This window comes from Stegostoma tigrinum, chromosome 12 (assembly GCF_030684315.1).
Source record: "Stegostoma tigrinum isolate sSteTig4 chromosome 12, sSteTig4.hap1, whole genome shotgun sequence".
Classification (NCBI taxonomy): domain Eukaryota; kingdom Metazoa; phylum Chordata; class Chondrichthyes; order Orectolobiformes; family Stegostomatidae; genus Stegostoma; species Stegostoma tigrinum.
Genome location: NC_081365.1, coordinates 66380502 through 66403623, shown reverse-complemented (window position 1 = coordinate 66403623; position 23122 = coordinate 66380502). Strand labels below are relative to the sequence as shown.

The following is a 23122-nucleotide window of genomic DNA, read 5'->3' as shown; positions in this document are numbered from 1 at the left end:
TAAGCATTGATCTCTGTTAGAACAGGATGAGGAGAAGCACACAGGCAGGAAGTTATGAATTGCAGATGATAGATTCATTTGAGTGACATGCATCCATATAAGTCATAAAATATACATCACAATGGACTTATTTTCCAAATTCTACTATTATCCCATATTATTTTTGTTTATATACCGTCCCTGGAGCCCTTGTTATAAAATATAACACAATTCTTTGCCGTCTTTTAAATCTTCATGCATTGTCCAATGTTCAACATTGCTATTGCAGTAAAATGCTGGTCAGTTTTGCTGTGCGTTCAGCAAGTAACTACAATCTCGTCTGTTTATACTGGAGATCTCTATATAATGGAACTAGAATCAATAGAGGTTGTTTCAGTGAACACAATACAGGAAGATGAGAATGAGAAACAATTACTGGAATTCAGAAGGGGGTCTGTCAGACATTGGGGAGGCCTAGTGGTTTTATCACTTGATTATTAATCTAGAAACTCAGCTCATGTTCTGGGGATAACAAATTGTGGGGCTGGACGAACACAGCAGGTCAAGCAGCATCTTAGGAGCACAAAAGCTGACGTTTTGGGCCTAGACCCTTCAGGCCCGAAATGTCAGCTTTTGTGCTCCTAAGATGCTGTTTGGCCTGTTGTGTTCATCCAGCTCTACACTTTGTTATCTTGGATTCTTCAGCATCTGCAATTCCCATTATCTCATGTTTTGGGGACTTTGTTCGAGCTCACTATGGCAAATAGTGGAATTTGAACTCACTAATGATGATAAAATTTAATGATGGTCATGAAGCCACTGTCGATTATTGGAAAAATCTACCTGGTTCACTAATATACTTTAGGGAAGGAAATCTGCCATCCTTACCTGGTCTGGCTACATGTGACTCCAGACCCAAAGCAATGTGATTCACTCTTAACTGCCTTCTGGGCAATTAGAGATGGGCAATAAGTACTGGCTTAGCTACAGATGCCCACATCCCTTGAGGGAACAAATAAATAAAAGACTATTAGCCATCAACACTTAGGATAAAATAATTTCAGTGTCACCCATAATGTTTGAACATTGGCTACTTTGGTAGGCCTGTCTTTGTTTAAACACAGGTGTGACATTCTTTGAATTTCAAAGCAATATAATATTATTGCATTTCTTAAAACTAAATGAATTTTCTGTCTGCTCATCAAAACCTTGCTGCAGAATAAGACTGTTTACAGAGAATACAATCACATTGCATTTGTCACATTTGCCACTTTCTGATAAAAGATCAGTGAAGCAAATAATGAGAATAAACAGTTGGAGATATTATGAACAAGGTCTTGCCTTCCTGTGACCATGGCTAATGGTTAACCTTTTCTGGATCATTTTAATGTGAGAGCCTACTTGGTACAAAATTAAAACTGGCATATAAACCCATTCATTTTATAAACCTGTCTATCTTGTACAGATAAAGATATGGGAGGATGACATTTCTGGCTGGAATTGAAAAATGGTTCTTTGTTGCGGCAATTTTTCAGAAAATGTTCCAAAGCTACATATTTTGTCAAGAGTGCAAGTAGGCTTTCTCTTTAATCACAGAGAAAAACTGGTCACTATCACTGCTATGACTGAAATTACATCCAGATTCTAATACTGATGTTTCCAAAAGATAGTGCATAAACAAGACTGCTTGTGGACTGTTCCACCTATGATGAAGATTTGGGCATTTTCAAAGTAACTTGATGGAAGTTATTGTAAACTAACTTATTTCTATAAAGCAGATTTGGAAGTGGATTCTCTGTTAATGGGCTTGCCTGTGTTGTGAAAAAAGGATCAGTTCTGAAGGATGGGACCATTTATCAGCTACAGGAACTACCCATCAACACCAATACACTGAAAGTGAGGTATAGACATTCCAAAAGACCTAAAAACTGTGAATGCTGGAAGTTGGAAACAAAACCGAAAATTGCTGGAGAAGCACAAGAAGGACTGGCAGTGTAAAGTCCAGTGACCCTTCTTCAGGCACTCGAACCTTTCTCCACTGCGGTGAAAAAGTCTACCTTAGTCATATGGAAGGAACAACAATCCCTACTGTCGAAGTGGACATATTTATTTCCTGCATTAAACATTATAATGTATATCTTTTGTGAAGTTGACAATTTTAATGCCAGCGTTAAATAGTAACACTATTGCTATTTTTAAAGACCACAACAATTTGCAAGTATCCAGTGCCATTAACCAGAGGAAATACCCCAAGAAGCTTTACAGGAGCATATTCAAAAAATTTAAAACCAGTCCAAAGAAACAGGTATTAATTAGAGTGACCAAAAGCTTGGCTAAGTGGCTCACTTTAAGCAAGATTTTACAAAGGGAATGGAAAGGTTTAGAGAGACAATTTTAGAGTGTACAGTTGAGATGTTCAAGGCACTGCTGTCTTTGGTGGATGAAGTCAGGAGATGGGGGTGATGGTGAGGAGAATGCAGAAAATTTGGAGGCTAACAGGAAAAAATATAATTTAAGAAAAGGACTGTAAAATCTGATATGCTATCCAAAATGTCCCAGTTGACTTCTCAAAGAAAAGGGTTTCTTTTACAACCTTGACTTATATTTTCTATTTTAGAACACAACAAATACATGAAACTCTCATGCTTACTAAGAGTTGTGAAATTCGCAATTATTCGTACAATCTCATGTAACCGTGACACTTAGAAATTGAGACTGAACACGTTAGAATTATAGTTTGGTTATTAGTGATTCTTAGGTCCAGCAAAACCAACAGTGCAAACTTTGATTATCACAATTTGCAAGAACACATCTTCACCTGAACTCACTTCAGTCAAATATATACAACTTATTTACATATTATCACAATAGTCATATGCATCAGGCACATAGATTGTCATTATTTACTGGCTGGCAAATTTAACATGTAAAAAAGCGTAACTGAGCATGCATTTATTTGTACAAATGAGATTAACAATAAACAATGATCAGACTTAGAATGGTACTTTAAGACTGAAATAAAAAATGACAACACATAGAATTCCATAGACAAAAGACAGTATCCCATTATTAGCACATAGCATTTCACAAAAGTATCAGGTTCATTGAAGGAAAAAAGTGCCAATTTACAAAATATAGAATCGATTGTTACTTTGCAGTGAAGAAGATTATCAAGATACTTTTTTTTCCCCTTTCAGGTATGAAGTTTTCAAAATGTTTTAGAGCAGCACAAGCTGCAGTGGAACAACATGCAATTTATTCCCCAAATGACAGAGAAACTGCAGAACTCACAAAGTACAAAAGCATGCATGAAAGCTGTGAAGTTGTTTGTCACAAAGGGATTAAACAAGGCACTCTCATTCTTCCTAGACAATAAAATGTGAGGCTGGATGAACACAGCAGGCCAAGCAGCATCTCAGGAGCACTCTCATTCTTCCTGTTGTACATTCTTCTGCGTGATGTGGGAATTGTTACAAAGTAAAGCTATTTTGATATTTTTCACCTTGAATGAGCACTGTGGGGTACCTTAATATTCATTGTTTTGACGTGAGCCACCTCACGCCTCTATGATTGAAAATTCCCAAGCTTGCACTCATTCATAGTGTAGCTCAGCTGCTCCAATTTGAAAATTTAGGTCCATCACTTGAACATGAGAAAGCAGTGAAATATTACGTCTTCAACGTTTTTTTTTGCATTTGGTAGGATTATAAGCATTTTTTGGCCTTTATAACACTAGAGTACTAACATGTCAGAAAGATAATCTGAAAATGCTCGTTTCTTGATGATATGATCTGGACAATACGTTTGCTTTTGAACGTATCACTTAGGCATGGCATATCTGAGTTATACATTTATAGCGTCCAACATATCAAAATATACATAGGATTTGTGTTTGTGTGTATGTTCAATGCTGATGTAAAGTTTCCATGGAGCTACAGACATCTTCCTCATTTTCCACGTGTAAACCCTTCAGGAAAACGATTAGTGTTGATTACCTTTAACTATTTCTGAGTGTTCTTTGCTGATTCCCGTAACTGCCTTCTCTAATATTGAACCTTTCTATCTCATTAATCTCAAAGTTATTAACAACAAGCTGTAAATGTTCTTTGATATCCATGTCCACCAGTATTTAATGGGTGCTTTTGTTTCCCACGTACAAGTAATTTCTTATCTGCTTCTCATAAAGAAATGTACAGCCATATTCAGCATTGATGAAAGTGCATTGAGTAGCAGGAAATGGACTGACAAAACATCTCTCCCGGCAACCAACTACATTTTAAAACAATCTTGATTTTCTGTGTAATTTGATGTTCTGCCTAACTGAAGGGAAAAATATTATCAAATTAAATACAAATGTAGGGCCATTGTCAACAGTCTGTGTAACTTATTTCAAAAGTGACTTCATTCAAAATGTCAGTCTATGTAAATTGAAAAGACTGAGAAGTGATTCCATACTTTTCAAGCAAAAAAGCAGGCAGCCTATTTATTCAGATACCACTGTATGTGCTAGAAACTGTCATAATCCCTGAATGACTGCCATGGAAAAGTAGCAAATGTTTCTCCTTCTTTGTGGAAGTTCTGCGAAGATATGAATCTGCCTCAAGTAAATGAGGATGATCTCCAGATTCAAGCATGACAGCTCAACCTGTGCTGTAACTTGAGGGTTATAGGGTTGTGTAGACAGGACTGAAGTCAACATTTGGTCAAAACAGGGCGTCCCAAAACTTGGTGACAATCTATTGTTGGACTTTCCACTGGGCTATGAGGATGTCATCACATTCTAGATTTCACCTCCATGCTTGGCACGCACAGCACCACATCGGAACTTTCTTCCATTGGTGCCCAGATCAACTAACCATTCTGGAATTCCAGGTCTGGTCTGGTTCAGTCTGGTGCTGGAATTATTAGCCACTTGGTGGTATGTTGGATACATCAGTATTTCTATGCTGAACAGAGATACTTTATTGAAGGTCCCAGTTCCAAACATGCCTAACCTGAAATTTTATCCCTGTGATTTTTTTGCACAAATTTATTTTAAGGTTTAATCACCAGCTTGATTTTCTATCCTTACGTTGGGAAATCTTCATAACAGATATTTAAAAATAGCACATTACCATTGGCAGAATATTTAAATATTCTAGCGTGGTTTCACATTGGAAGGGAAAAATACCTGCAGTGTGAGATCAACTAGAAAATCCAGCAGTTTCATATAACAGCCTTTTTTCTTCACCATCCATGATGCTGAGTCTTACCAACTCAATATCACTCTAAAAGGCTTATCCCAATAAATCCTAAGAAGCTTAACTTACTTTTTTTTAACTGAGTGCAAAATCACAGCTGAAAGCTAATTCACTTAAAAATGGTCTTTGTTACTAAAATGGCACTTTTGGAAACGTAGGAACTCCTTACTATGGTGCTACATAATAAGTCACAACTCCTGTTTGAACACTTCTGTCAGGTATAGTGCAACCTTGAAAGAAAGACAAACTGTTTCTGAAAGACTCAACCTTATTTCTTTTTAACTTTCCTCCTGGTATTCTATCCTTGAACCCTGAAAGACTTGTTAGGCTATCATTATACGACCAATTGTTACCTCAACAATTGCCATTTTCGATACATCCACCTGAACACTTAGCTTCAGAGAGCTATATGATGGTGTCCATCCCAGTTGACTCCAAGCCTTTCATTACTAAGGGTCCATCCAATGTCACTTTCAAGGAATAGTTAGATTTTGATCAAGATCTGGAAATTGATTTTTTGATGAAAATAAAAGCCTCTCCTGTTTAATTTATTTTCACTTTTCTTCCCCTTTGTCTTGGGAAAACATCAACCCACAGTTCATCATGATCATTGATGTCGTCCTTATTTAGGGCAACATTTGACTTCTACCAATTTGGTTTAGAAACTCGATGTAGGACTATGAGTGCTAATCTACATCCCATTACGCAGTTGTATTAGCAGTTGGTGATCTCACAAAGTACTGTGCTATCACATCCTCCAGTTTAATTACAGGTACCTTATATACCACAGTATTAGATACAATGCACCTCTCTAACCCACGATTTAATCTTCGATATAACACACATTATTTATAGCCGACTCTCTGGTAGAATAACAAAATTCTCCATCTGTAAGCAGACCTCTCATCATACAGCTTTTGTTTATTGCCTACCACAAGCTGCCCTGAGAGCTTGTCTGACAAACCACAACCTTTTGTGGCATATCTTTGGTACACCATTAACATCCCTGATGCCTGCCCTGCTAAATAAAGAGGGTCTGCTGCATATCAAGATTGTTTCCCACACCTTAAAAGACACTTTTTAATCTGAACCTCGTATTTATTTGACAAAAGCACAGCTTACACCCTTGCTCCCTGAACTGTGAATTTCTCTCACTAGCCTGCAGATGCATCATTCTCATTTACATTCCTTACTCTGAGACTGAGACTCCTGGGCATGATTGTGATTGCTGAAAAAAGTGCTGAATGTACATTGTCTCATGGCGCCAAGCGGTGCTCCTATACGTAATCTTCCTGCTGAACAAAGTTCCCATTGATGAGGCTGAAGCTTGCCAACGAATGGTTTGTGCTTTTGAGTGATGTCATCCGTGAAGCTGTGGTACTCCTGCCCATGCTGGTCGAACGTATGAGGAGGTGGCTCCTGCAACAGAACAGGTTGTTGTTGAATTGCTTTCGGAAGGTCTTGCTCAGCAGGTAGAGGGCGAAGGGGTTAACACAGGAGTTGCTGAAGGCAAGAATCCTGGCACAGATGCTGCCAACCAAGTGCGCTAAGGAGGTGTCTACCTGCCTGTAATGGTAGGAACGGTATAGATAAATGATGTGACTGGGGAGCCAGCTCACAGCGAAGAAACCTACAAACACCAGCACTGTCTTTGCAAGTCTTTTCCTGGATTCCATCTGTCAATGAAACAAAATGCAAAGGTTGAAACTTGCGAAAGCAATAGCAACATTGGAAAAGTTTTATATGAAACTTAAAGCTTATAGTAAGCTCTAAAAATTGATCAAATCATGTTGGCTCATTCTGGATAAAAAAGATTGAGTAAAACACAAAAGTGCATAAAAGAATGATAGTCAGTTTTATTTTCAACTGATCTTGTTTTTACCTGAGATACTTAATTCTCTTAGAGAATGGGCCTTTGTTGGTAAACTGGCAGAAGTGGATTTACTGAGCATGAGCTGCCTGATTTTTCCTTTATGTGAGGAGAGCAGCCGACCCCTCGTCCTCTACCGTCTTAATTTCATCTTACTCTGTAACATGGCCACCATTTTTGTCCAATAGATAATTGTAGAGACTTGGCCTGAATTTTTCTAATCCTACCTGTTTCTTTAGGTGTATGCAAATCAAGTTCCACTTTTCTAAAGCTAATAGACATTCTGTGTCGATCTTGTTTTAAAACATAGCTCTGTAAGAAATGAGTTAACAGCTTAGTAGAGGAAGAAACAGAAAAAGACAGAAGTGGAGATTTTTCCGTCTGCAGGTAAAGTGTCTTGGTGAGTGAACATCAGTGGGTCCATTCCAATATGGCTCAGAACAACTTTATCAAGCAGTCCCTACTCTTTGCACTATAAATGTTTCATTGGTGTCTGCCCCACAGTATCGTGCAGTGGGAGACGTGGACGTACTCATTGCTGTCAGTCCCTCCCAGCATTCACACCATTGCTGTTACATTGAAAAACCAGCTGCAGACCACTTGAGACTGTGGAACTGCTCCCCCACATACAATGGTGCCTGACTATAGTCACTGAGGAGATGGCCAAAAAGGCAGGTTAGCGCCTTGCTCTGTGGACAGTGACTCTGGATGGGCTGATGTACAGGGGAGCTGGAATGGAGGTTATCCGTTTTTCTGCTGACTGTCAAAGGAGGCCACAGCACTAGACCCTACGAGGTTGGATCCAGATAGAGGCCCAGCTCACAGCTGTGTCCCAGCTTAAACAGAACATACAACAGTGCTGGAAGATGTACAAAGACTGACTGTGTTCAGCAAGGTTGGGCGGCACCATCTTCTCTCTCCTACCTGACACTCATAGGGTAACCATTCACTCTAACTCTGCTTCTGCACACTCCTCTCACCAATGCTCACGGTCTACAACTCTTGCCATTACATGTCTTGACGCATGCAATAGTGACAGTTGATGGGTCAATGGCTGTGAACCATCTTCTTCCTTGACCTATCAACTCTTCCTGTCTACTGTGTTTCCTGCTTTTTCACTGAGGACACCTCTCCTGCTTCTCCTACGTCACTACTGACTGCATTTTGATCATACTCCACCCCTCCCTTTGTCTCATTTCAGGAAAAAAGCTGAAGCACTATGAGGCTCCGGTGTCAGAGAGAGAGAGAAGGGGTGGTGATTGAATTTCGACAAAAGGATTCTCACTTCTTTTGAGGAGAAAATGTTCAATTTTCACTGGCATAACTACTCATGTGGGAATGAGGGCATCTCATTTTCCAAACAACTCAGTAAGCTTCATTGCACTGTGCTGTGCTGATCTCCCATTAAAACAAGATCGATCTCATGCTTAACTGCCAAAAGCATTGATCCTTCTGAGATGAATAATTGCCTCTCTTTTCTTATGCAGTCACTATGAGCACCCAGCGAGCCCCTGGAATAGAGGTCAGTACTATTGACCCTCAGCTTCACTTACTACTTAGAGAAAACAGCCACTGATTCCTCAGAAGGTACATTAGCAATTCTTACTGCTGCACCCTCCACTTGCTTAGAGAATTTCACCTCAACAAGTTCTCTGCCTGGATGTTACATGAATAGACTGGAGAAGCTTTGAATGTTCTCCTGAGAGTACAGAAGACTTAGGAGATTTGATTGATGCTTGATGACATGAAACATTTAAATAGACTGACTAAAGAGAAATTGTTTCCAATGGCTGAAAAATGATGCAGAGGTCAGAGGTATAAAGTGTTTGGTAAAAAAAGAAATCATAGGCTACAGCGAGAAAATAATTTTACACAATGAGTGGTTTGGATGTGGATTGCACTGCCTACTGTAGTGATAGAAACAGATAATTAGTAGCTTTCAAAAGGAAACTTGAAAGAAAAATATTTGCAGAGATTTTCTGTAAAGCATTTGAGAAGTGGGACCAGATGCTCTTCTAAAGAGCTGGCGCAGATTCAGTGGGGGCCAAGTGGCCTCCTCCTATAATGTACAATTCTTGATTTGAAGACTTAGTGAAATGCAAAAGAGGATACTATGTTGGTTGCAGCTAAAGGTGTTTGAATTCCGTCAGGTCTTTTGCCACAATCGAGGCTTATAGTTAAAACCACAGTAATCCATTCAAGGGTTCAGTTTGTACCTGACAATTCAATTAGACATGCTATGAGTTATCAAAGTGACCAGTTTTAATTCATACTGAATAGATTCATGACATCTAGAGGACAATCTTAAACACTGCATTAATTCCTGTTCCCACATTCCACCTGAGCATCATAAGTGCATTCCCACGTCCTCCCTACTGAAACAGGACATACAATAGGATGTCTTTGTATGACCAGGATGAATGAGACAATTACCTTATCATTCCATTTAAAAATATCTTTAAACTTGTTCAGGCCTTTTTCTAGCCTTTGGATTTCACTCATGACATTTATTAATTAAGAGTCGGGTTTAAAAAGTTGAAAATGATCTCTTGTTTCTGGTATAACACCTCACAGTGTATAGCTTGCCCTATCTGGGTTATGAAGTTCTTTAAGTCTTCTTTGAACACAGAGGAAAGATATAGAACATAGAACATAGAACATAGAACAGTACAGCACAGAACAGGCCCTTCAGCCCACAATGTTGTGCCGACCATTGATCCTCATGGATGCACCCTCAAATTTCTGTGACCATATGCATGTCCAGCAGTCTCTTAAATGACCCCAATGACCTTGCTTCCACAACTGCTGCTGGCAACGCATTCCATGCTCTCACAACTCTCTGCGTAAAGAACCTGCCTCTGACATCCCCTCTATACTTTCCACCAACCAGCTTAAAACTATGACCCCTCGTGCTAGCCATTTCTGCCCTGGGAAATAGTCTCTGGCTATCGACTCTATCTATGCCTCTCATTATCTTGTATACCTCAATTAGGTCCCCTCTCCTCCTCCTTTTCTCCAATGAAAAGAGACCGAGCTCAGTCAACCTCTCTTCATAAGATAAGCCCTCCAGTCCAGGCAGCATCCTGGTAAACCTCCTCTGAACCCTCTCCAAAGCATCCACATCTTTCCTATAATAGGGCGCCCAGAACTGGACGCAGTATTCCAAGTGCGGTCTAACCAAAGTTTTACAGAGCTGCAACAAGATCTCACGACTCTTAAACTCAATCCCCCTGTTAATGAAAGCCAAAACACCATATGCTTTCTTAACAACCCTGTCCACTTGGGTGGCCATTTTAAGGGATCTATGTATCTGCACACCAAGATCCCTCTGTTCCTCCACGCTGCCAAGAATCCTATCCTTAATCCTGTACTCAGCTTTCAAATTCGACCTTCCAAAATGCATCACCTCGCATTTATCCAGGTTGAACTCCATCTGCCACCTCTCAGCCCATCTCTGCATCCTGTCAATGTCCCGCTGCAGCCTACAACAGCCCTCTACACTGTCAACGACACCTCCGACCTTTGTGTCGTCTGCAAACTTGCTGACCCATCCTTCAATTCCCTCGTCCAAGTCATTAATAAAAATTACAAACAGTAGAGGCCCAAGGACAGAGCCCTGTGGAACCCCAGATGCCAAAATAAACACTGTACCTGAAAGGATGATGCTTCAGTACAACTTTATGATCAGTATTTGCAGTTAATATAGAATTAGCGGTTGATATAAACCAGTCTTTTCTTGTTTAAGCGTGTGAGGCTCTGACAGGGTTAATGCAGAGGATTGCCCTAGAAACTCCTAACTATGATGATGTCATATGGACTAGTGGTGGAGAACTGTATAGAATCTCAAAGGAGCTTCAAGATCCGAATCTTCCTCAATCTCTGTGACAATGTCTATCACATCAGTGTAACATATATAGTTGCTATTGTGCAGTTACACAACATATTGTTTCAGCCATGAGCCTCCTCTCGTTAGATTGCAAAGTGATATTCCTTTATCGTGATAGACCAAACGGGCCTAACAGGTTCCTACTCTGATGGAGGATGCTGGGAGCAAATCTGCCCCATGGTGAGCACAGAATAGACAGCTAATACAAAATGGTGAGTGGTAATGAGGATTGCTCATATAACCTAGTGGCAAATGGAGGATATCATTTAGCTGTCTCTCACAGCACTGACAACAGTGGAGGGCTTGAGATGCCTTCAGTGATAGATTTAAGAAGGCTGCTCATGCAGATGATCGGGATTTGGAAGAGCTGGCAGAACCTGACAGAAGAGAGCCTCATGGCATAATTCAACACAACAGAATCTACCCTCAATGGTAAGGGCAGCAACAGCAGGAGAGTGTTTGGTATTCCCTGGACCTGGAGTATTAGTCAGTTACAGACTCCAGATAAAAAACAAAATACTGCATATGCCGCTAATCTGAAATAAAAACACAAAACGCTGGAGAAACTCAGCAGGACTGACAGCATCTGTGGTGAGAGACAGAGAAACAAAAAGTAACGATAAGTGGCCTTAATTCCTATCAAGTATTGCAATCACAGTGAGCAGGTATGACAAGGCATGGTTACAGTAAGGGAAATAAAAGCAATTCAAAATTAGACCACAGACTCAGGATTGTCGCACAGCTAGAATTAGCATGACAAAGGGGCACCTTAGAAGGCTAGCTAAACAAAGTACAATGAAGGGAGTAAGGCAATAAAACTATTGAAGCTACAGAAAAGGGAAGGTCACATTATGAAACTGCACTAAAGGCATTCAAAGGCATTATTCAGTTCACAGACAATGGGAGTCCCTCAGAAAAGCGGTTAAAGAAGTCAGGTTCATCTTCTAAAGCTGCAAATCACAGGAAGTCAGTTACTGAAAATATATTTAGAATGGCAATAATTTATGAAAGGCACAAGAAACAAAACTCATCAAACGAAGCTTTAAGCAAAAGCGTATCAGTCATTAAGTCTAAAATTGCCAAGATTCATCCAGACAAGCCATGAAAAAGGTGTAAATGCTCTATTTTATTCACAAAAAGCAAGGATCCTCAATTTTATTTGCAGAAGGCAGGAATCATCAATGTTGACTGTAGAAACATGGGAAAACCCAAAGCAACACACGGCATAGTGATGTTTACACTGCAAAATGAAAAGCCTCTAAAGCAAGGATAATAGATAATCACATTAGGGGGCATGATATCAGAAATAATATTGTCAGGAAGATTTACTTTCAAAGATAGACCAAATATAACATAGGATTGTATTAATCTTTGAGAAAACATTTCTTAAGATGCAAAAGAGCTTCCCATTAGAAACTAAATCAGAAACAGAACAAGTAAATACACTTTTGTACACACTTGGGAGTACAGCAGATGAAGTCATATCTCACCATGGGACAAAAGAAGCAAGAGGTATCTCTGAGAGCTTGAAAGAAGGAACAGCTTCAGAACTTGGGGAGTAAGATTTAGCATCTGGGTCCTTTTCATACACTGTGTGACACTACCTGTTATATCAGTGTAACTTGTCCATAGTTGCTATCATGTAATAAAGCACATCTTCTTGAGGACAATATCACTTTCTCATGAGACTAAGTTAGTTAGTTTTACCATGCTAGACCAAACAGGCCTTCACACTTGCCCATTCATCTCCTGTCTCCTCACTGTCCAAGATCCCAAACACACTTTCCAAGTGAAGCAGGATTTTACTTATACTTCTTCTGATCTAGCCTGCTGTGTTTGCTGCTCACAGTGTGGTATCCTTTATACTGCTGAGACCAAATGCAAACTGGGGGCTGGTTTGCAGAACACCTCTGTTAATATGACCTTAAGAATCACCCCAGCCTTTGTGTTACTTGCCATTTCAATAAACTATTGATCCCTTGCTAACATTTCAATCATAGGTTTGCTACAGCATGTGAAAAAAGCTCAACCAAAGCTGGAGGAACAGATCTTATGTTCTGCTTAGGCACTTTACAGCCTTCAGTATTCAACATCGAGTTCAACAACTGTAGAACATGACTTCTGTTCACCACTTTGATTGCACCACTATCTCTACTTCTCTTTTCACATCGTTACCACTCCCTTTGTCTTTTACTTCAGGCACCGTCACCATCTGTTCCACTCACTATTCCTCCCCCTCTGTCAACAGTGTAAAAAAAGCCTTTCCAATTCCTTTCAGCTCTGAAGGACAGTTATATCAGGAACAAAAGCAGAAGTTGCTGGAAAAGCTCAGCGGCAGCATCTGTGAAGAAAAAAATCAGAGTTAACGTTTCGGGTCCAGTGACCCTTCCTCAGAACAGTTATATCAGACTTGAAACGTTAACTCTGTTGCTCTCACCACAGTTGCCGCCAGGTATGTTGTGTTTCTCCATCACCTTCCTTTGTTTTACTTACGAATGTAGATCCCTACACTGAAAGAGGATGGGAGTAGAAAATCTACCATACAGCGAGCAATAGCATGTACAACCTGACAAACAGAGGAATGGATTGTACAGACCACAGTAATTGATTATTTAAGTAGAGCTCTCCCTTCACAAAATAGATTTGGACTTGTTATAAATACACCACTTGATCAAGCATCAAGATTGTTAATTGCATTCAGCAATCCCTTTAGCTGACATTGTTTTATCAATTTCCACTTGACACTTCTTCAACACCAGAAATTTTCCAACACACAATATCCAGCATTCTTGAAGACGGAGGTGTGTGGGGGGGGGGTAATTTGCATTCTGATGTCATCATCCATGGTGCTACTAAAGAAAAGCATGGTGGCCAACGGGTCTGTAAATTTAAACACAAAGTTGGCAAGTGGAGTATAATCTGGGAAAAAGTGAAGTTTTTCATTGTGAAAGGGAGAACAAAAGAACAGTATTATATTAAACAAAGGAAAACTGTGGGAAGCTGAAACACAAAGGACATGGGAGTATTTGTACATGAAACGCAGAAAGCTACCACATAGGTACAGCAGATAAACAGGAAGACTAATGGAATGTTGGCTTTTTTTTCAATGGGTTTGGAGTATAAGAGCAGAGAAATCCTACTGCAAATGTACAAGTTTCTGGTAAGATTGCAACAGAAAAGGTTTTTGTCTCCTTATTTAAGAAAAGATAATATTTCATTGGACGCAGTTCAGAGAAACTTCACTAGGATGATCCCTGGGATGGAGGGACTGACCTATGAGCAAAGACTAAACAGGTTGGGACGTTACTTACTGGAGTTTAGAAGAACGAGAGGCAATCTCATTGAAATATGTAGGATTCTTAAGGGGTTTGATAGGGTAAACACTGAAAGAATGTTCCCCTTCGTGGCAAAATCTAGGGCCAGAGGACATAGCCTCAGAATAAAGGGGCAACCATTTAAGACTGAGATGAGGAGAAATTTCTTCCCTGAGAATGTTGAGAGTTTTTGGCATTCCTTTCCACAGAGAACTGTGTGGCGGACTTTGCGCGGAGTCATCATAAATATTTAAAGCTAGGATAGATAGATGCCTGATCAGTATGGAAGTCAAGAGTTATATAGAAAGGGCAGGAAAGTGGATGTGAGGAATGTCAGCTCACTTTGTAAAACAATACAAAAAGACAATATTTCTTAAATGGTGTGAAGTAGGGAGGCGCAAGTGTTGGCCAAGTCTGGGCATCTTTGGTCATAAGTCACTGAAACTTTGTAGATGAATGCAGCAAGCAATCAGAAGGCAGCTAGTATGTTAAAATAATCCCAGGTGTGGTGGAGTTGATTTAGGAAATGAGATTGAGGAGACTGTGTCCACTTCCTTCAATTTCGAAGAATGAGGAGTGAAATTTACAAAATTCTTACAAGGTGCAACTGTTTGGATGGAGATAAGCTGTTTGCATTGGCTGATGAGTCTAGAACCAGGAGACATGATCTTAGAATAAAGACAGACCGTTTAAGATTGAGGTGAGAAAGAATTTCTTCACTCAGAATGTGGTGAATCTGTGGAGTTCTCAGCTGTAGAATTGTAATCACTGAGCAGTTTACAGACAGAAATCAGTAGATTTCAGGAGGCTAATGTGATCAAGTGATATGGAGATAGTGCAGGAAAAGTGGATTTGAGGTGGATGATTAGTAATGATGTAATAAGATGACACAGCAGGCTCAATCACCTGAAGGGTTATCAGGCCGAACTATTAACTCCAATTTTTCTTCCCAGGTGCTTCCAAACCTGCTGAGCTTTTTTCGGCAATGTCTGTTTTTGTTCCTGATTTACAGTATCCATAGTTCTTTCAGTTTTTAATCACCTGAATAGTCTGCTCCTATGTCTTATGGTCATATATCTCATTTTCTGGAATAGAAGTATATTCCCCTATAGTAACAAACACTTAATTAACCCCCACATTTACACTTAACCCTCCCTACAATAACAAACACTTAACAATCCCCCACAATAATAAACACTTAACCATCCCCCACGATATCAAACATTTAACCATTTCCCCGCAATAACAAAGAATTCACCAAGCTCCATAATAATAAATACTCAACCATTCCCCCTTAATAACAAATACTTAACCATTCCACTACAAGAACCAACACTCAAATATCCCCCTTCAATAACAAACACTTCACCATTCCCTGCAATAACAAACACCCAGCCATTCCCCTACAATAGCACGTAACCATCCCCTACAATAACAAACACGTAACCACGCCCCCTCAGTAACAAACACGTAACCATTCCACCTCAGTAACAAACACGTAACCACACCCCCTCAGTAACAATCACTTAACCAAGCCAGCAACAGAGAAAACAGCTGAAATCTAAGCAGTTAGTGTAAGGATGGAGTTGCACGTAAATCACAGTATTGGGAGATTGAGAAAAGTGGAGAGATTGGATGTTGGATAGATTGATGGACAACCACAATGTTCTGTCTTGAGACAGTATTATCAGCAGCAAAAACACTTAACAGTAGTGGACAACTTATTTCTGTTCAATGAAAGGCTGGTGATTTTGAAATCAATGGGAGATGAGATTCTGCAAAGACTCCAAGACAGACATCCAGGTATCACAAAGTAACAGCACAACAATCAGTATGGTGGCCTGAAAGAATATTCTGCGGAATCCTATCCTTGTGCCATAAACAGTCAGGGACAGACCCTCCAATATCATCAACCTTTTCAGTTAGCCCTTGGAAAATGCTAGAGCTGCTCTCTCTAGCCACATCTGAGATGACACTGCTGAATTTGATCGTATCAAGACATCTGCAAGGAGCCAGACAGCCTTCAAAGGATGACGTCAGTTGCTGCAGCAACATTTCAGAAGAAGGACAAGACATCAGCTACAATTTGAAATAGCCAGCAAAGGACCAAAGCCTTCAATAGTCACAGCTAGTGAACTCTTACTTTTCCTTTTTTTACTGAGCCAAATTTTACCTCCTCGTCTCTGTAGTTTGTATTTTTGCATGGTTAGTTCAACTGTGTGTCTGTAAAAAGTTGTTAAATTAATTTTATATTTCAATATTGTTAATGTTTGGACCTGGGTGGGTTTAAGCACAATTAAAGTGAATTGAGGATTATCAGATCAGCCATTATCTCATTGAATGGCAAAGCAGGCTCCACGGGCTGAATGGACTGCTTCTGCTTTTAGATCTTGTGGTATTTTGGTTTTAACTCCATAGAGCCACACCTTGGTCAAATAGAAGCAGAGACAGGCATTCTATTTTTATGTAAGCGGTCTTATGGAAATGTTAAGTGATGAAGCATGGATGCTCAAAGTTACCGGAACAAGATGAAGAGTTATGAAGAGTTGAAGGAGTTTCACAGAATGGGGGAAACACAAAACAGGCTTTAAACACATGACTAATTGGCTTAAGACTATTTTAAAGACCCTATTGAGTGGCAAGTTAACTACCATAAAGGTCTGAGAAATCCAAAGCAGGAAGAGCAGATTTGGATTTACCTTTGACAGGATACTCGCTTTTTTCTATTGAACTTGCCAGAAAGTTCTCCATTCATGTTTGACTGTGGGCAGTGAATTTTGACAGTGTTTTCAAGCATGGCAATCTTAATCACATTTATCATTCTGCCTTTCTCCCATGCATGTGTTTGACAAACCTGCCTAGAAACCTTGCATGATTTATTGCTATCCCTTTGTCTGACAGCGTAAAGGCAAAACTGAAATTCCACTGCCCTCATAGCTGTCGCTGTGTAACTTAGCAGAGATCAGGGGCTGATCTGAGGACTTTTCACATCTCAGTTGTCCACCATACACTGAAGCAAGGGGCTAACAGGGGAACTGTGAGACAAAATTTCAGGTGTGGAACTTGACACTTGTTACACCTCCACATACTCCCCATGTCTGTGTGGGTTTCCTCTGGGTGCTCTGGATTCCTCCCACAGTCCAAAGATCTGCAGGCTACGTGGATTGGCCATGCTAAATTGCCCCGTAATGTCCAGGGATGCGTATAGTAGGTGTGTTAGCCATTGGAAATGCAGGGTTACAGTAAAAAGTAGGGGGATGGGTCTGGGTGGGATGCTCTTCAGAGGGTCAGTGTGGACTTGTTGGGCTGAAGGGCCTGTTTCCACATTGTAGGGCTTCTATGATTCTATGAAAATCGTATTCAGAATTGCAAGATGATAGTAATTATAGGTTATAGTACTTTAAATTTGACATAAAACAAATGACATTCTTCAGTTCAGTAGGTTTTGGGGGATGTTATATGATTTACCATTGACAAAAGAACAAAACTTTGCAAGACCCATTAAACAAATCATGACAAGCCCTTGGTCAGACATAAAGTGTAATCAAAAAGGCTGGTGGAATGTTAACCTTTATTTCAAGTGAGCTGCAAAACAAAGGAAAAAATATTATGCTTCAAATGTGTGAATTCTTTGACAGGTAGTGTTCAACTTTGGACACTGTCACTGAGGGGGTTCAACACGAATTTAGCTAAATGACAATCAGGGCTGGGTTGACAGGTTACACATGCTTGACTTGTTCTTCCCTAAGCATAAGCATTTAAAAAGTTAAAATAATTTCACAGTGTGGATGATTTTCAATCAACCAAGAATGACGGGGTACAATCCTAAATCAGAGCCAGGCCACTCAGGAGTCGTATCAGGAAGCAGTTCACTGCTCAAACAGTAACAAAAATTTATAAGTGCCTCACCTCAAAAACTGTGAGCTTTGTATTAACTTGGATCTTCCAAAACCTGGAGTTGGTGTTGGAGGGACAGCTTCAGGTATGTTGATCACTGGGATGTCTTACAGGGCAGGTGGGGCCTGTAAAAGGGCAGGTCACACCTAAACTGGACAGGCACCAATATCCTGGTTTGCTACTGCCACTCAGGAGGATTTAAACTAGTGTGGCATGGGGCAGGAACCACAGCATTATGTCAGCAAGTTAAATGATGAAGAAGCATTTAGAGTTCATGGCTAGTAAGACTAAGAGAGAAGAACAGACCAGGGGACGTTGCTGCGCATGACAGGACTGGTGGTCTGAGGTGTATTTATTTTAATTTGAAGATTGTGATAAGTAGGCAGATGAACCCAGAACTTGGATTAATACATATAACTACGATGCTGTAGCGATGTTGGTTGAGAGAGGGACAAGACTGTCAGCTTAACTTTCTGGAATTTGGATGTTTCAGGCGAGGTAGAATGGGTTGTAAAAGAGATGTAGTGAGGGAGGACACCGTGGAGGGGTCATCGAGCGAGACCATATGGGCACAGCTAAGGAACAGGAAAGGTGGAATCATTTTGATAGTGTGGAACTGCAGGCTTCCCAACATCTATTGAGTGATAGAGGAACAGATATGTTGCCATTATGAAAAAAGCCTAAAAACAACAGGGTTGTTGTGCTGGGTGATTTTAAACTTCCCCTTTATTGACTGGGACTTGTTTAATGCAGGGGCTTGGAAGGGTGGATATGGGGAGTGGGTTCTTGTCCATAATTCCCTTAAAGTGGCAACACAAGTGGATAAGGCAGTCAAGAAGGCATATGGCATGCTTGCCTTTATCAGTCAGGGCACAGAGTACAAAAATGGATATGTCATTTTGCAGCTTTATAGAACTTTAGTTGGGCATCATTTGGAAAATTGCATACCGTTCTGGTCTACCAGAGGATGTGGAGGCTACGTAGAGGGTACAGAAGCAGCACAGTGGCTCAATGCATAACACTGCTGCCTCACAGCACCAGGGACGCAAGTTCAAGAACAGACTTGGATGACTGTCTGTGTGGAGTTTGCATATTGTCCCCATGCCTGCATAGGTTTCCTCCTCCTGTCCAAAGATGTGTAGGTTTGGTGGATTGGCCATGCTAAATGGTCAAGGATGTGTACGTCAGGTGGATTTGCTGTGGTAGGTGCAGCGTTACAAGGTTGGGTGCTAGGTCTGGGTGGGATGCTGTTCAGGGAGTTTGTGTCGACTTTATGGGCTGAAGAGCCTGCTTCCATGCTGTAGGAGATTCTAATCTAAGCAGTTTTTAGGATGTTGCCTGGTTTGCAGGATATTAGTTATCATAAGTAATTGGGAAAATTCAGTTTGTTTTCAGTTGAAGGATGAGGGCTGATTTGGTACAAGTTTACAATATTATTGGAGATACAGACAGTTGGAGTACTTTTCCCAGGGCAGAGGTATCGAAACCTAGGGGATATAGGTTTAAAGTTAAAGGAGATATTACAGGCAGGTTTGTGACAGAAGGTGGTAAGCGCCCAAATTGCGCTGCCAGAGGAAGTGGTGGAGATGGATACAACAGCAACATTTAACAGGTATGTTAACAGGTATATGAATAGGCAGAGGCTAGGGGGATATGGAGCATGTACATGCAAATAGTTGAACATATATCCAAAAATAATGAGATCTGCAGGTGACAACTAAGCCAGCTCCCTTTCAGAAAGGAGCATATGCTGCATTTAGACTATACTTTGCCTCTTTAATCTCCTGAGGAAAAACATAAAACATATCCTGAGCCTCAGATCAAGTAGAGAAGCTGGTAACCGAGCTTCATACTGATGTAATTTCATTTCAACCGTAAGAAGAAATGAATTGTACTTTACAACACTAACGAGATAGAATTGGCTGGGTATAATGTAAGACAGTCAGTAAAAATGCTTTCTTTCATGTCTGAGATCTCAGTTGAAATGGACTTTACACCAAGGGATTGAAAATCTCTCTCTGCTAGCTGTATGGGCTCCACATGAAATAAGTTCACAAAAGTCAGGGCAGAATTGAGCATAGCCATCACTTCACGAAACAAAGCTGGTCACAATTTCCATTAACTTAGCTTAGTCACACTTTATGTAAGAATATCTTCTGTGGAAAATGAATATAGCATGGCCAGCACTGGGGATTGTTCTGTAGTCAAGATCAATGTAAGTTGGTAAGTGAGAGCAGAGGAGGTTTTACTGTGAATGCAGTCCATGTAATGACTGATCTAAGATTACTTGAAGATGTTGTCATTACTTCACTCTACAATTATTGCAGCTAGTGAACTTAAACCTATATCTGGAAACCAAAATTTGTAATGCCTTTCACTGAGTAATTTCATTACACAATTTCCCCTCTGCAGGTTATTATTTAACTTTTTATACAGCGGGGTTACCACAGGTTGCAATAGCAGTAGGGTCCAGTGACCAGCAGGGTCCAGAAAATAGATGAGTGACAAACAGCATGACCAAGAGGCCTGCGAATTTACATAACACAGTCTGAAGGGTATAACATTTAAGAGATTACCAGTCTGATGCTATTATATGAATATCTAAAGTCTGATGGAAATTTAGAGCATGTTATTGTTATTGGGAACATGTATTCTAATGTAGTGTAACTGAGATTTTGGTTTCCAATGCTGTGAAGTTCTGATTTTGTTTAAATGGCCAAAGGGTCACTTGGAATAATAATAGAAAGCCTTTTCAATAAATCATATGACAAAAATTAAATGATTCTGCCAGTTACCAGGTAAGCTAATTGCGCTTATTGTTAACTCGAATTTATGTGACCCAAAGAAGACAGTCAACCCAGTCCTTAAGCAGGTTGAGTTTGGAATAAAAAACCCATTCCAGCAGATAAGCAGCTTTTAGCTTATCGAAGACTTCAGACTATCAGACCTGGAAAGAAGCCTTAAATCATTTAGCAGCCTCAAAGTAGTCAAAGTCAGGTAAGGGTTAGCCTACCGTTATATCTCAGGAAGAGACTGCAAGAGACAAAATCCCATCTCGTGAGAATGCTGAAATGTACTGAAAGGAAATGCTGCCAACTCATCAGTTTAGCCAGTGGAAATCAGAGGTTTACTGGGTTAAGCATCTGTAAAGGATATCACTAAGAGAAAGAGGTGAATCATTCTCTTTCGGAGATAGTAAGAACTGGCGATGCTGGAGTCAGAGATAACACAGTGTATAGCTGGAGGAACACAGCATGTCAGGCAGCATAATCTTTTTGCTGTTTATGATGAATCTTTCCAAATTATCATATATACATTGACATATTTTCTTTTCTTCTATGTAAAGCCTTATGTTCTTTTGTTAAAGTACATTGACATCTTCATGTGAATATGTTCAATGACTGACTACCAAGGTAATCAAAATACAAGAATAAAGCTTCTGGCTTATCAGGTCCAGTTTCACTCTGGGTCTGATTTGTCGATTTGTCCAGTATTACTATCTGCTAGGGTCATACATTGGGATCTTTCCAATAATAATCAGCATTCAGGCCAGGAAGCATGGACTTATTTATTTAATTGACTCGATCAGGACCTGTATGTTCAGAAGTTTTTGATTTAATTTCCTACAATCTGCTCCTCATCAAGAGTGCCAGAGAGGGCATCAGCCCTTTCAGTACCTTGTATTAGATGCTCTGTTATTTTATTTTAAATATTAGTCCATTGAAAGTGGGTTTATCCATTCAAAAGATTAACTATAAACAATATGGATTTAATATGTATTAAGCATTTTGCATGAATTGTAAGTGTACTTAGTCTATGGGAATTGCTTAAACTTTGGGCAGAATGGTGGCTTAGTGGTTAGTACTACTACCTCACAGCACCAGGAACCCAGGTTCAATGCTACCCTCAGGCAACTAGCTTGCCAACATGGGTTTCTGCTGGGTGCTGTGGTTTCCTCATACAGTCCAAAGATGTGCTGACCAGATGGCTAAATTGCCCATTGTACTCAAGGATGTGTAGATCTGTTGTGTTAACCATGGGCATTGTAGGGGATGGGGCTGGGTAGGATGGTGTTCAGAGAGTTGCTGTAGACTTGATAAGTCAAAGGGCCTGTTTCCAGACTGTAGGGGTTCGATGATTTGTACAGTCGGTTTGTCATGTACAGTGACACTCAGCTTTGTATCATTGTTTACACTAATCCATGACATTTTGTACTCAATTTATGCCTCTGCTATTTTCGATATTCACAGGGTTTCGACATTTTCAAAGTTAATTTGCAAGAACTATCAGCAATATTGGCTCCATTTACAGAGAATTCAGTTGGAACAACAGCTGGGAACTAGAGAAGGTTACTCAGCCCATCGTGATCTTTCTGCTATTCAGTTCAATCATGGCTGATTTATGGCTCAATTTCAGCCATCTGTTCTTGCTGCGTAACCCTTGATACCTTTAACTAGCAAAAGTCTGTCAATCTCTGCTGTGAAAATTTTGTTTTGGCTTGGTTTACACATCAATTTAAAGTATTCCGTGCAGGGTCTTGCTTTCACTACAGACTACCACAGAGACTGCTTGATCAACTGCAGAATTTTAACAGAGCTGCAGTCATGTCTGCAAGGTACAGGCAGAAACATGGGACCTAATTCAGTCACACGATGATCATTGCTTGAAGAGGTTCCTTTACTATCAGGTTGTAAACTAATTTACAAAGGATATGACAATGAATCCCAAATGAGCCCATTCAACAGCAAATCTGCATCTTACAATGGACAGCACTGCTGCTTCAGTTAGATAACTGGTGTTCCTTGTAGTGTGTGAATTGGCTTGCAACATGAGTTCCTCCAGTATTCTTCCACTTAGAAAGTGAAATTAACTTAAGCACGCCATTTAGTGACAATAGCTCTGTATTTGTTTCTCTTTTTGTCAGACTTCAGAGAAA

The 23122-nt window shown here is 40.1% G+C and overlaps 1 protein-coding gene across 1 annotated transcript in view; it reads right to left on the bottom strand.

The window, feature by feature from the left end:
• Positions 1-640: 640 nt before the first annotated feature.
• The window catches only part of grpr (gastrin-releasing peptide receptor), a 59851-nt gene continuing 37369 nt past the window's right edge, over positions 641-23122 (bottom strand). The window contains exon 3 of the mRNA XM_048540189.2: positions 641-6895. Within this exon, the coding sequence (XP_048396146.1) occupies positions 6497-6895 (399 nt within the window). The 3' untranslated portion in view covers positions 641-6496. The remainder of the gene's footprint in view (positions 6896-23122) is intronic.